General features: G+C 40.3%; 1 protein-coding gene across 2 annotated transcripts in view; it reads left to right on the top strand.

The window, feature by feature from the left end:
- Fgd6 (FYVE, RhoGEF and PH domain containing 6) overlaps positions 1 to 12204 on the top strand; it is a 106765-nt gene that overhangs the window by 4817 nt on the left and 89744 nt on the right. For both annotated transcript variants that reach the window (XM_074084146.1, XM_020158126.2), the window contains exon 2: positions 1049 to 3434. In XM_074084146.1, coding sequence (XP_073940247.1) covers positions 1049 to 3434 — 2386 coding nt within the window. The remainder of the gene's footprint in view (positions 1 to 1048; positions 3435 to 12204) is intronic.

The raw sequence follows: 12204 nt of genomic DNA, 5'->3' as shown, positions 1-12204 counted from the left end.
GTCTCCTTGGGGCAATATGGCTGATAAGCATCAGGTGGAATATGCTAAAGGAACTTAAAAGAAATACAGTTATACAGTCTCTCTATATCTCTTTACAGGTCTTTTATGTAAAGCTGTTATCAAGTTTGTGTAGGCTGGGAACAAGTTTGAACAAATCTAGCATTGTATAATAGGTGTTAATTAAATACTTTAAGTGTAATGTTGAAGAAGAATTGCTACATTAGAACTCATGGTCACCTTTTAATGCATTGAACAGTTAATAGCTAAGTGGTGGCACATGCCTGTAATTCCACCACTCAGGAGCTTGAGACAGGAGGATTGAGTGTTCTAGGCTGGCCTGAACTGCATAATAAGTTTAAGATCAACCATGGCTACACAGCAAGACCCTGTCTTAAAAAACAAAAGAAAAACAAAAAGGCAGTCGTTGTTACTGAAGGATAAACAACATAATTACCTGTGGACATAAAAGATATATAATATCCATCTCTATCTCTAGAAACTCTGAATAAGATTAGATGTGGCTTAGGACCTGGACATGTGACCTTTTACGAAATAAAGCTCCATGAAGGAATATAATGAAAATGTCCATTTGCACTGAGAAAAACCAGCTTTATTGTGAGCCTCAACTGAAGTCAGTTATTTCATTTAGTACCAAAATTGAAGGAAAAGCCATATATTGGGTTTAGTAAGAAATGTGGTGGAATAAACAATGTGCCCAAAGCTTTGTAGACTGAAATTTAAGGACAATTTAAGAAATTTTTTTTTAAAACAAGTAATTTGTTTTTGTTTTTATTTTATTTATGTATTTATTTATTTTAAAGAAGTAATTTGTTTTTATTATTTTATTTTATTTATTTTTATTTTTATTTTTTTTATCCCCCCCTTCCCCCTGCACAACTTAAGGAATTTTTAAGAGTAATGTTGACTGTAATATAATCTACCTAGTGAAATGCAAGTGCATATTTGTTACAAATGTTACCCAACTTAATCATGTGTCCTCTTATGCTTTGGTTATTTTACCATCTAATTCTTAATTTTTCCTTTCTAGAGATGAAGAAGCCACCAGTGGCCCCCAAGCCAAAGATTCAAGTGGCAAATAGTAAGCCACCTCCCCCTCCAATTGCACCTAAACCTGACCTTATGATTGCTAGTGTTCCACAATCAACAAAGAAAACCAAACCAGCAATTGCACCGAAACCAAAAGTTCTGAACTGCTTGCCTGTTCCAGACGTTCGGCAGTCACCATCAAGGAAAATCACTGTGAACCTGGAAGAGCAAAAACCAGAATTACCTGAAAACACTGGCAACCTTAATTGCAAACATGAAGGGGATTGGGGCGGCAATGATGTCTTACCAAGGTGCTCCTGCACTTCCAAGTACAACCAGAAGCCTGGGAATAGAGAGAACATGTGTGGAAAGCAGCTTATTTTAGAGCCTTTGGACATGAAAGACAACTTAGATAATAGTAAAATCGATGAGTCCTCTTTGTCTATAAAAAGTCAGAGTAAATGGGATTCTCATGGTGAAAAGCACAGGAGCCCCAGTGGAGTCGCTTCAAAGGCAGGTGTCCTTGAAGAGAAGCTCAGAGAAAGTTCAACGCAACAAGCATCAGCTTTTAGTGCCTTGCAGAAGCACAGATCCACAGACAACACAGAGGTGAATGGCACCTGCAATTCCAACAGACAAAGCAGAATTGAACTTATGGATTTGTCTCATTCCTTGTCCAGCTTTGAAAAAGTTCCTGCTCATCACAGCAGCCCCCTGCAACTTAGTAGGGATGAATTTCAAAATCGGGAAACTCTTCAGGACAACAGTGAAAAAAGCAATAGCTGCTTTCATTCCTCTAAACTAGACACTCTAGAAAATGGTAAAAAAGATTCTTTTACATCTTCAGATGAAGTTAGTAAGAAAACAGAACTCAAAGACTTTGGTCCCTTAGAAATTCACTTAATACCATATACTGTAAAATTTCCAACTCCCAAGGCCAGAAAGACACGCACTCCTGCTCGTCTGTTACGCCAAAAGCATGTAGATACCCCTAGTGAGAGTACTGAGGAACCTGAGAATTTAAGCAACAGCTCTTGTCTTATCCAAAATAGTTTGAAAAACAGTAAAGTCAGTTTTCTTCATCTGAATGTTGTCCATAACCAGGAACAAGTAGACAAAGCAAAGCTGGGAAATAAAAGTGACTTGAATAGTGACCCTAATGATGACAGACAAGACTTAGTCAATTCACAAAAAGCCACCTGTCATGAACCATCTTCCTTTGAAACAATGGCACCTTCTTTAAATACAGACTCCAATTTGGCTTGTGATAGCACGACTGTAGATGGTTCTATTGTATTACCTGCTGTGGACAAAGAGACCAGTTTTGTAAGATGTACTACTCTATCTTTAAGCCTGCCTAAACAGCTCAAATTAAACTGCACTGATCATCTGCCAACTGCCTGTAACCCAGGAGTGACTGTGAAAGAAAGTTCTTCAAGAATTGTCCCCAAAAAACCTCAAAGACACAGCTTGCCTGCTGCAGGAGTGCTTAAAAAGGCTGCCTCTGAGGAGCTGGTAGAGAAAAGTTCTTATCCCTCAACTGAAGAAACAGATTCAAGACAGGGTCTAGACATAACTCACCTGCAGCATCTGTGTGCCCCAAACCATAGTATGCCATCATCCTCCTTTGATGCACCTGGATCAACTTCAGAAAAGCCAGTGTGGAAATTACCTCGTCCTATTTTACCCTTTTTCGGGAACCCAGAATCCTTAAAGTCTGTCATTGTGTCGTCATATAGTGAGCCTTCCACTTCCCTAACCAAGCGTAGAGCGAAATCACTGTCTGCCATGGATATGGGGAGGTGCACAAAGCCTTGCAAAGATGCCCCAAAGAAAAATTCTTTCAAAAAGTTGCTCAATGTGAAACTGTCCCTCTGCTTGATGAAGAGTGATTTTCAGAAATTGTGGTCCAGGGGTAGCCAACTTGGAGATGCATCTGCAGGCAACCTGTCCAGTGGGGAGCAGAAAGGGATTGACTTGGTGGTAGAAGAGAAGAGAAGTAAACCCACCAAGGCGTATTCGGCAGATAACTACAGCCCCGAATCTCAAAAGAAGAGGAAGAAGTCTTGGGGCCAGACTGGTCCAGCTAATGGGCTGAGGACTGAATCTTTGGATGACCAGATGCTCTCTAGGGATTCCTCATTTCAGGCACCTTGCAAGACTGTTACAACCAGCTGTGCACCTGAGTATGAAAATATACGCCATTATGAGGAAATACCAGAGTATGAGAACTTGCCATTTATTTTGGCTAGAGGGAAAACTCCAGAGTTGGAATGGCAGAAGTCCAGCAGTGTGGAGGAAACTGATGCAAATGTGTATGAGATGGAAGAACCATATGAAGCTCCAGATGGCCAGATGCAACTTGAACCCAGACATCAGCACTCCAGGTAAGACACAGGGGCCAGACTCTGTACTTTTGTGTGCTTCTTTGCAAGTAGCCTTCAACAACCCTGTGAGATAGGAAGGGAGTGTTCACAACACTGAGTTAGAAAACAAAGATTAAAAATGCTTTCCACATACAGCCTCCTTTTATCATACTGTAGGACTTGGTGTCTGCATTGTGAGCTTAGAGTAGTTAACTTATCTTAGTAGCTGATTCAATGAGTTTGAATAGTTCCAGAGTAGGTACTATAAGGAAGCCTGGAACAGAGAAGTCCTAGGGCCTCCAAGTGCCAACACAGAAGTCATAGTAGGGAACCTTGGGCAGGAAATTGGTTAATTCAGTGGGGTTTACTTGCCAAGCACAGGAAATCTAATGTTATTAAAAATCCATGCATTCTTCTCCTTTGTCAAGTGAAATCCTTTTCAGGGATTTCTTATTTTACCTATTGAAGGCTAATTGCTGATCTCATGAGAATATAAGGAAAAATCAGGAAACATAACTAGTCTTTCTTTGATGTATGAACTTCCTACCTTTAGAATACGTACTGTACCCTGCTTCTGAAGTCTTGCCAATCTTCAGTGGCCCAGCTTATCAATCACTAGCTTCCTGAAGCTTTTATACTTCCTAACATAAACTCCCAATTACAGCCTTCATCTCAGTCTATCTTATGGTATAATGATATATTCATGTATCTGATGTTCTGTGTTCAGCTTTTAGCTCCGTGAAGAGTTCTAGTCATATCTTTTTATACTGCTTGAAGCCAAGGGGGCCTAGTAGGTGATCAGTAGATGTAAGATGGGGGTTGGAGAGTGAAGGAAACAGAGGCAAAGGAAATAAATACAAAACTCCTTCTGCTTCTCTGCATATTCACCAAGGAATGCATTGTATTTTCAGTGGATATTTTGTGGTTTTTGTTTTTTGTGGTACTGGGGTTTGTAAGCAGGGTCTTCACCTGGAGCCACTCCACCAGCCCTTTTTTGTGATCGGTTTTTCCAGATAGGGTCTCATGACCCTATCTGTTTGCCTGGGGTTAGCTTAGAACCACAATCCTCCTAATCTCTGCCTCCCTAGTAGCTAGGATAATAGGTGTGAGCCTCCAGTGCTTGATTGTATGTTTTGTGTTTAACAAAAAAGCACCAGACCCTTTTTGAAGTCTTCATATTATTCTTAGGCCACTGACATCATCCAGTCTTTGAGTACTCAAGTCTTAAAATGTGGTTTTTGTAGCAATACTAACATAGCCAATACATAGGAGGAGCTTTGAAAGGAGTGAAGGGGCATTAGTGTATGAATTAAATAAATAAAATTATCAAGCAACTTGGCACATCAAGTAAATTGAATTACTTTAACTTTCACATGTTCTCTTTATATTTTTTTATTCATCATCCTCTCTACCCTTCCTCCTTTTATATGTATATAAAAGGCTCCTCACCTCCGTTGCTCAAGTTTTCTCATCTCCTACCCATTCTGTTTACATTTGTCTACTCCCTAAGTAGGCAAATACCTCTTCCTTGGCACAGAATTTCAACAGAAAGTTGGAGTTAACTATTTAAAAAAATTGTTACTGAGTGCCAGTTTCTCACATCTAGAATCTAACTACTTGGGAGGCTGAGATCCGGAGGATCACAGTTTGAGGCCAGCCTAGGCAAATAGTTTGAGAGATCCCCATCTCCAAAAATAACCAGAGCAAAATGGACTGGAGGCATGGCTTGAGCTGTAGAGTGCCTGCTTTGCAAGATCGAAGCCCTGAGTTCAAACCCCAGTCCCACCAAAACAAAACAAAAAATATATATATATACACAAAACACATATACACACCTATATATTATATGCATGGTGTTTTATCCATGGAATAAATGTATTGCTACTTTTGACATGCCCTTTATTACTATTTATGTGTGTGAATGTAATGAATTCAATTTTGCCTCTTTGAGATATACTGCTATCCTTGGTTAAGGTAAAATTTTTTCTTGAAATTGGAGGTTTGACTCTTGTGAAAGTATCTTGTTGGCCCTGGGGTTTAAATCTTAAGTGTTTACCACTGTCTCTGCCATAGGCTCTTTACTTCTGGAACTTGTTTTTGACTGACTTGGTTCTGATGCAATTAGGGTCCTGCTGCTGGCTTGAGGAGGACCAGGTTGAGAGGGGTTTATGTACACAGTCAGCCCGTGCAACTGGGCAGGCATTCATAAGGATCGTTCCTTCTACTAGCTGTCCCAGAAAACCAAGAGTGGCTTGGGACAGGTTGCAAGGTATCAAGTAGTGCAGCCTGGTGGAGGATAAAAGACCTGTGCTTTTGAATTTTGCCTTCTGCAGAGATTTTTATCCAGGCCATGAGCAAAGAACCTGGAACAGGCTTTGTGCCGGCTGAATCCAAAGCCTCAGAGTCAGTCTTCAAGGTATGGCCTGGGAGGTTGTTCTGGTTTTTGTTGTTGCTTTTGTAGCCCAGGCTAACCTGGGACTCTTGTGATCCTCCTGCTTCAGCTTCTTGAGTGCTGGGATTACAGTTATGGCCACATGCCCAGCTAGCTGGTGATTCCTTTTGCAAATAACATTGAATAATCAGAGAAAACAAAACAGCCCTTCACAAGGAGGATACCTGATGAATGAGAAGTGGGGCATACATTTCAGGTGACCTGAGGGGATCCAAATGGAAATACTGAGTGGTAGTCTATTTGCTGAAAATATAAACCTATGCCTTAGAATAATTAATTCAAAATCCAGCATCCTGACTAGGGCTCTAAAATGATAAGAAAAAATGCATATGAACCCTGTTAACATATTTCTGCTGGAGTCAACGGAGAGTGGCTTTAAGAACGTCCCAGCCCTCAGGGAAGTGTGGGTCTTCTCTGGGGCCCTGACTCAGAATCAGTAGCTTCAGAGCTTTAGAGTTTATGTATTTAACCAAATTCTGGATAAGCAAACTGACATTTGGCAAGTTTAGGGGTAGCCTATACAGTCACCTTCTTTAGAATGTAGATGTTTCATAAATCCGATAGCTGAACACATCCAAATGTATAATGATGTATTTGTTATCAGGAAATAATGGTAGGCAGTTCCCAGTTCTAAATAGGATTGTGTTCTCAAAGTTCATGACAGTGTATTTCCCAAATAAACAGTTTGGGAAATGGAGATGAAGGTCCCAATTTAGCCTCCAAATTCTATTGACCTTTAATGTCTGGGCCTCGCCTTTCTGGCTCCAGGTGAATTTTCTGGGCCCTTCTGTGTGCTCCTGTGAGGTGCCAGGCCATACTGGGCTGGGGCACTGACAGGGGTGGGGTTGACCTCCTGAGATCTCTGAGGAGCAGATCCACTGGGCTGACTCAGTAGGGTTTGTGCAAAGGGTGAGGTGACTAATGAAGAATGAGGAAATTGGGGGCTGGGCTATCTGTGAGGAGCATAGGGAGTGATAAGGAAGAGGGAAGGGTGGGGTGGTTGGAAGTTAGTAGGCAAAGGATTTCTTGACCTCCTTTTCTGGTACAATTCCTGTTCCTCCTTTCTGTCCTCCCCATTCTCCTTTGCTAACTGCATGAGTCTGCTTTTCTGATCCCAGGAATAGGATGTAGAAGAGACTGGGGGAGTAGTAAGTGGGGTGGGGAGGATGTAAGGAGAAGCCCTGGGAGCCCCTGAGTGGGGAAGGCTGAACAGCCAAATCTGAAGGTGATGGAGGGTGGGAAGGAGTTTCCACGGCCACAGAAACAGAAATGATGGTGTACAAAGATAGGTCACCATCTTATTCACTGCTCTTGAACTCTCAAAAGCACTTTTGTTGAAAGTGGGATTATGAGCTGCCCTGGAGTATTCCTATGTGTCTGGGGTACAGTTTAAAGACCTCTTCCACGAAATGTTACAGATATAATCAACCTGAACTTGCAGGCAACAGTACTTCCTTTCACTGGTGTACAGGTGATGAGTTTTCATTTAAGACTACTTTTATTCAAGAAGTATGATTTTCATAGGGAAGTTAATAGGTTTTGGACCATTGATGTTAAATAGTTATAGACAAATTGAGAAAATAATAGTGTATAAATGTTGGAATTTTCCTTTTGAAATCCAGGCAGATTTCTTGGTTATATGAAGAAGAAACATTTCAGGTTTTTTCTGGGTTGTTTTGATTTTTTTTTTAACATTTTTATTAGTATATATTAGTTGTACAGGGGGACTTCATTGTGACATTTCCATATATGCTTATAATGTACCTTAGTTAGATTCATCCCCTCCATTGCTTTGTTTTTCTGATAAGCACTTTAAAAAAAAAAAAAGTATGGTAATTGGGTTTTCCTAGGTAGCCTACCAAACCCTAAATTTGTCTATTCCACAGATAATGACCATGTGTCAAGCACTGTTCATTCAAAGGTGGGCAGGGCTGTCTATTCTGCCCAGTAAAGCAACAGACAATTACAGCACAGCATGGTTCTGTTAATCCAAGCTTTGTCTGAATTGTACTTGTATGAGTTGTACACAAGCAGGATATTAAAGACAACCTTGGGCTGGGGGTGTGACTCATTGATAGAGCACTTGCCTAGCATGCAGGAGGCACTGGATTCCATCCCCAGCACTGCAAAAATTAAACAAAACCAACAAAAAAGTCAGCCTCACAGAGGTGGTAACATTTGAGCCAAGATTTTTTAAATGGATGAGATTAGATTTGGCATTCAGTTTGTCTTTTAACTGTGGAAAGTGGTCCTCAGGAGGGAGGAGCCAGATTGCAGAATGAGATGAACTAAGAAGAAAAAAAGTAGAATCAGAAATGTAAATTGCTGATCCTTGAAACTGTGCCCAGAAATCTCTAACTCTTCACAGGTTTGCATTTATATTTTGGCCTTCAGTAAACAGAATTCAAATAAGTAGACTTCAAAATCCTTTCTTTTTCGTTGATCCATATACCCTTAAATCTTACAAAGGTTAAATACCAAGTTTTTTTGTTTGCATCTCCCCCATGTTAAACATGGCTTAATGTGCTGCCGGGTGGCTTTACAAGTCTTGTCAAGTACGGCGAGGACATTGGGGTTAAAGAGCCACAGACGTGGTCCAGCAGACATCGCCCTCTGGTCGCATTTACCATCTGGTGGTATTGTTGGCTTTTAATATCATGATTAAAAGATAAATTAAGAACTCTAATGAGCATTCCTGTGTTGTTATAGCACAGATAAGATTATGCACAGCTACATGATGGGGTCAGGGCAAATATATCTCAACAGCAGCCCTTTCCTGTGAGTTTATTTTCAGCATCAGCTCAGGAAATATCAAAAATTTGTATGCCTCTTTAACTTTGTGTTGCTTCTGTTGGAGCCTTAGCCACACAGTTTTGGCAAATCCACTTGTTTACATACTTACTCTACATTTGACACTACAGCTAGAAGCACTTAGTTTTATTTCTTGGCAATAAACTTCTCTTGTTTTTTTCCTTTTAAATAAGTATTAGGAATTAGTTAAATTGCAGTTTTTTATCCAGCTGTATTGCAGTAGTCTTATTTTCTACCAAACCAGATAAGTGATATTTAATCAAATACATGCTTTTGTGTAGTAGAGTGTCACATCCCACTTTTTTATTTGTGTAGTTTTTTGAGACAGGGTCTCACTTTGTAGCCCAGGGTGACTTTGAACTCAGCTTCCTGCCTCAGCCTCCCATGTGCTATGACTATAGTCCTGTACCACCATGTCCAGCTCCTTTACACTTTTAGAGGCACACTCTTGAGGCTGCTGGAGAAGCTCAAGTGGTAGAGTGCCTGCTTATCAAGCATGAGGCCCTGAGTTCAAACCTCAGTACTGCCCCCCTCCCCCCCCAAAAAAAGCAGAGGCACACTTGAGAGAGAGAGAGAGAGTGTGTGTGTGTGTGTGTGTGTGTGTGTGTGTTGTTCTGGTGTTTGAACTCAGGATCCTGCACGTGCTAGGCAAGTGCTCTACTACTTGAGCCATTCCCCCAGCCTAACACTATATTGTTTTATGGCAGATGAAATGTGCACATTTTGGGAAAAAGGTGGTGTTGATATTTTTAAGCTAATTGTTTTTTCACTTTTGGGTTTTTGTTAAGTTTTGAACTTTAAAAATCATTTAATTTAGCGAACAAACAAATATATTGTCCTTGGCTGAATTAAGTTTTACAACTCAAAAACTTAAAATCCCAGCAGCAGAAAACTAATGAGCTCTAAAAATAATAATTCTGCTGGGCACCAGTGGCTCATGCCTGTAATCCCAGCTTCTTGGGAGGATGGAGGTTCAAGGCCAGCCAGGGCAAATAATCCATGAGACCCATCTCCAAAATAACCAGAGCAAAATGGACCGAGGCGTGGCTCAAGCAGTAGAGCCCCTGCTTTGCAAGTGCGCAGCCCTGAGTTCAAACCCCAGCCCCACTATAATAATAATGCCACACTAACCTTTTTATTCTTCAGCGTACTAGTCACACACCTGTATTCCCAGGAAGGAGAATCTTAAGTTCAAGACCAAGGCTAGCTCAGGAAAGGTAGTAAGAACCTATTTCAGAAATTAAAAAAAGAAAACAAAACAAAATGAAAAATATCAGACTGGGGCATAACTCAAGTGGTAGAGCTCTTGCCTAGCACATGCGAGAACTGGGTTCAATCCCCAGTAACACATTTAAAAAAAAAAAAGTCACAAAACTACTAATTTTTTTCTGTTATTTTTGCCAGTCTGGTTTCCTATCATTTTCCATTGCATTTAGAGCCTTCACTGTGGTAGTGTGTTGAGAAGGGAACAGGATGAAGAGGTAGAAAAGATGGCTGGAGGCTCCCCAGGTGGCTCGGGGGAATTCCAGTTCCAAGCTCCTGTTTGTACAGAAGGCAGTGAGTGGATGAATGTGTTCACGTTTCAGGAATTAAAAGTAATGCCTGTGCTTATGTAATACTTCTGCAAATCTTCTGTATTCTTGTAAACATTGTTTTTAAATTCATCTTTTCCTGGAATTGCATAGATAAATTTGATATTTAGAGGAAGTTCTTTTGTATTAAGAAAGTATGGTATCTTTATATCAGACTATTTAATACTTATTTTTGGAGGCGGGCTCTCACTATGTAGCCCAGGCTGTCCTAAAACTATTAAGTCAGGCCGGCCTCAGATTCGTCATCCTTCTGCCTCCTGAATACTGGGATTACAGATACGTACTACCATACCTGACTGTAACTTGTTTTGTTTTGTTTTTAATATAACTTTCCTCATGAAAGTAACGTGGGAAGCTGCAAAGAAGTACTGAATCTTTTTTAAAATACTGAGTTTAAAAGCTGGCATAATGATATATACCTGTCACCTCAGCGCTCCAGAGCCTGAGACAAGACCTCAGCCTGGGCTATAGGTTGACCAGCCTGGGCTACATAGTGAGGGAAGAAGGAATGAAGGAAGGAAAGATAAAAAGCTCCCTAGTTTTTATGGGTGGTATGGAAAAACTACTGTGGTGGTTTAGTCTGCCTTTGGTAGTTGTGTTTGTTGGAACTCCATTGGCAGGGGGAGGTTATTTGTAAGCATATTGACATCAGACAAAGATAACCTATTATTGCAGCTATAAAAATAGGATGGCCAAATAGACCATTGGTGAGGTAAAGCACAGCTGTCTTCTGCAGCTCTCTTCCGGGGTTTCTCAGCCCTTCTTGTTTGCACGTATTATCGATCCCTTTTGGTTCCACATAAGTGTGAATTGGAGTATTAAGTATTATACCTAATACTTTATATGGAAATAAATTGAGTCACACTGGTAAGATGATCTCGTGCAAGTGAATGAAAGTGCAGCTAGGTAGTGGTCTGTCTGAGCCCTGAACCCTGGTCCTCGGGAGTCTGTTTACTAGACTCTCCCATTTATCAAGTATTTTGGTTTCTGCTGCAGGAAAAGTAAAATAATAAACACTGAACAAAGAAAATCAGTTCCCCCTGAATGTTTGGATAAAAATAAAAAGGAAAACAACACGTTTAGTTTTTTTGTTTGAAATGGTGTAACTGCTTGTTCTTTTAGCTCCTGTGGATTCAGTTGAAAACTTCATGTTTTACGTAGATCATTGATTTTCCTGAGTCAGCCTCTTGATAACCAATCAGTGGGCATACTTTGTCATATGCTAACATCACTTGAGACATTATAAATTAAAGAATAGATTTGATTAATAAACTAAGAATAACTTTCTTTGTGGTTTTCTAAATCTAAAATGTAGCTCCAATTTTGAATTGTTTGGCAACTGTAATTCAAGTCCAGGAACATATAGTGTATAGAAAAGGAATAATCTGTACTTTACCCCCTAGCTTTCTGTTAACGTTTAGATACATCAACAGTCAGAAGTAAAGAGAGGTTTCAATTTAAATGAGTAGCTTTTCACTACATAAGTTTTCTTTCCATAGCTCCACAGGAGGAAGCTAAAGCACGCACAGTGTGTTCTACCCCAAGAGGTTAGGTGGGGAAGGACCAGAAGGGAGGGTTAGATGATGAGAGGTTATTTACAGATTTGGGTATGGTTTATTTGGTGGCAAAAGCTTCTAAAACTCTTCATCTTTTAGAAGTATTGGAGTAAGGAAATTTAAATAGGGCCCCCCCCTTTTTTGGAATGAAGTAGTTTGATAATTTGGAAATTAAAGTGTATCTTTTAATGGCTTTAGATTACATATGCTCATCGACTCATTAAACTTTAGAACTGAAGGAGTCATTAAATCATCCAAATCAGCCTCTTCACTTGCTGATAAACCAAAGCCCAGCAAGACCTATTGACCATGACCATTCCCCACCAGAGAGAGAAATTGCACAACCAGGAGCTTCAAACACTGCCTTCCCCCTTCTTGTG

Source organism: Castor canadensis, chromosome 8, assembly GCF_047511655.1.
Source record: "Castor canadensis chromosome 8, mCasCan1.hap1v2, whole genome shotgun sequence".
NCBI lineage: Eukaryota > Metazoa > Chordata > Mammalia > Rodentia > Castoridae > Castor > Castor canadensis.
Note: the sequence above shows the minus strand (reverse complement) of the source record. Positions and strands in the feature narration are given on the sequence as shown.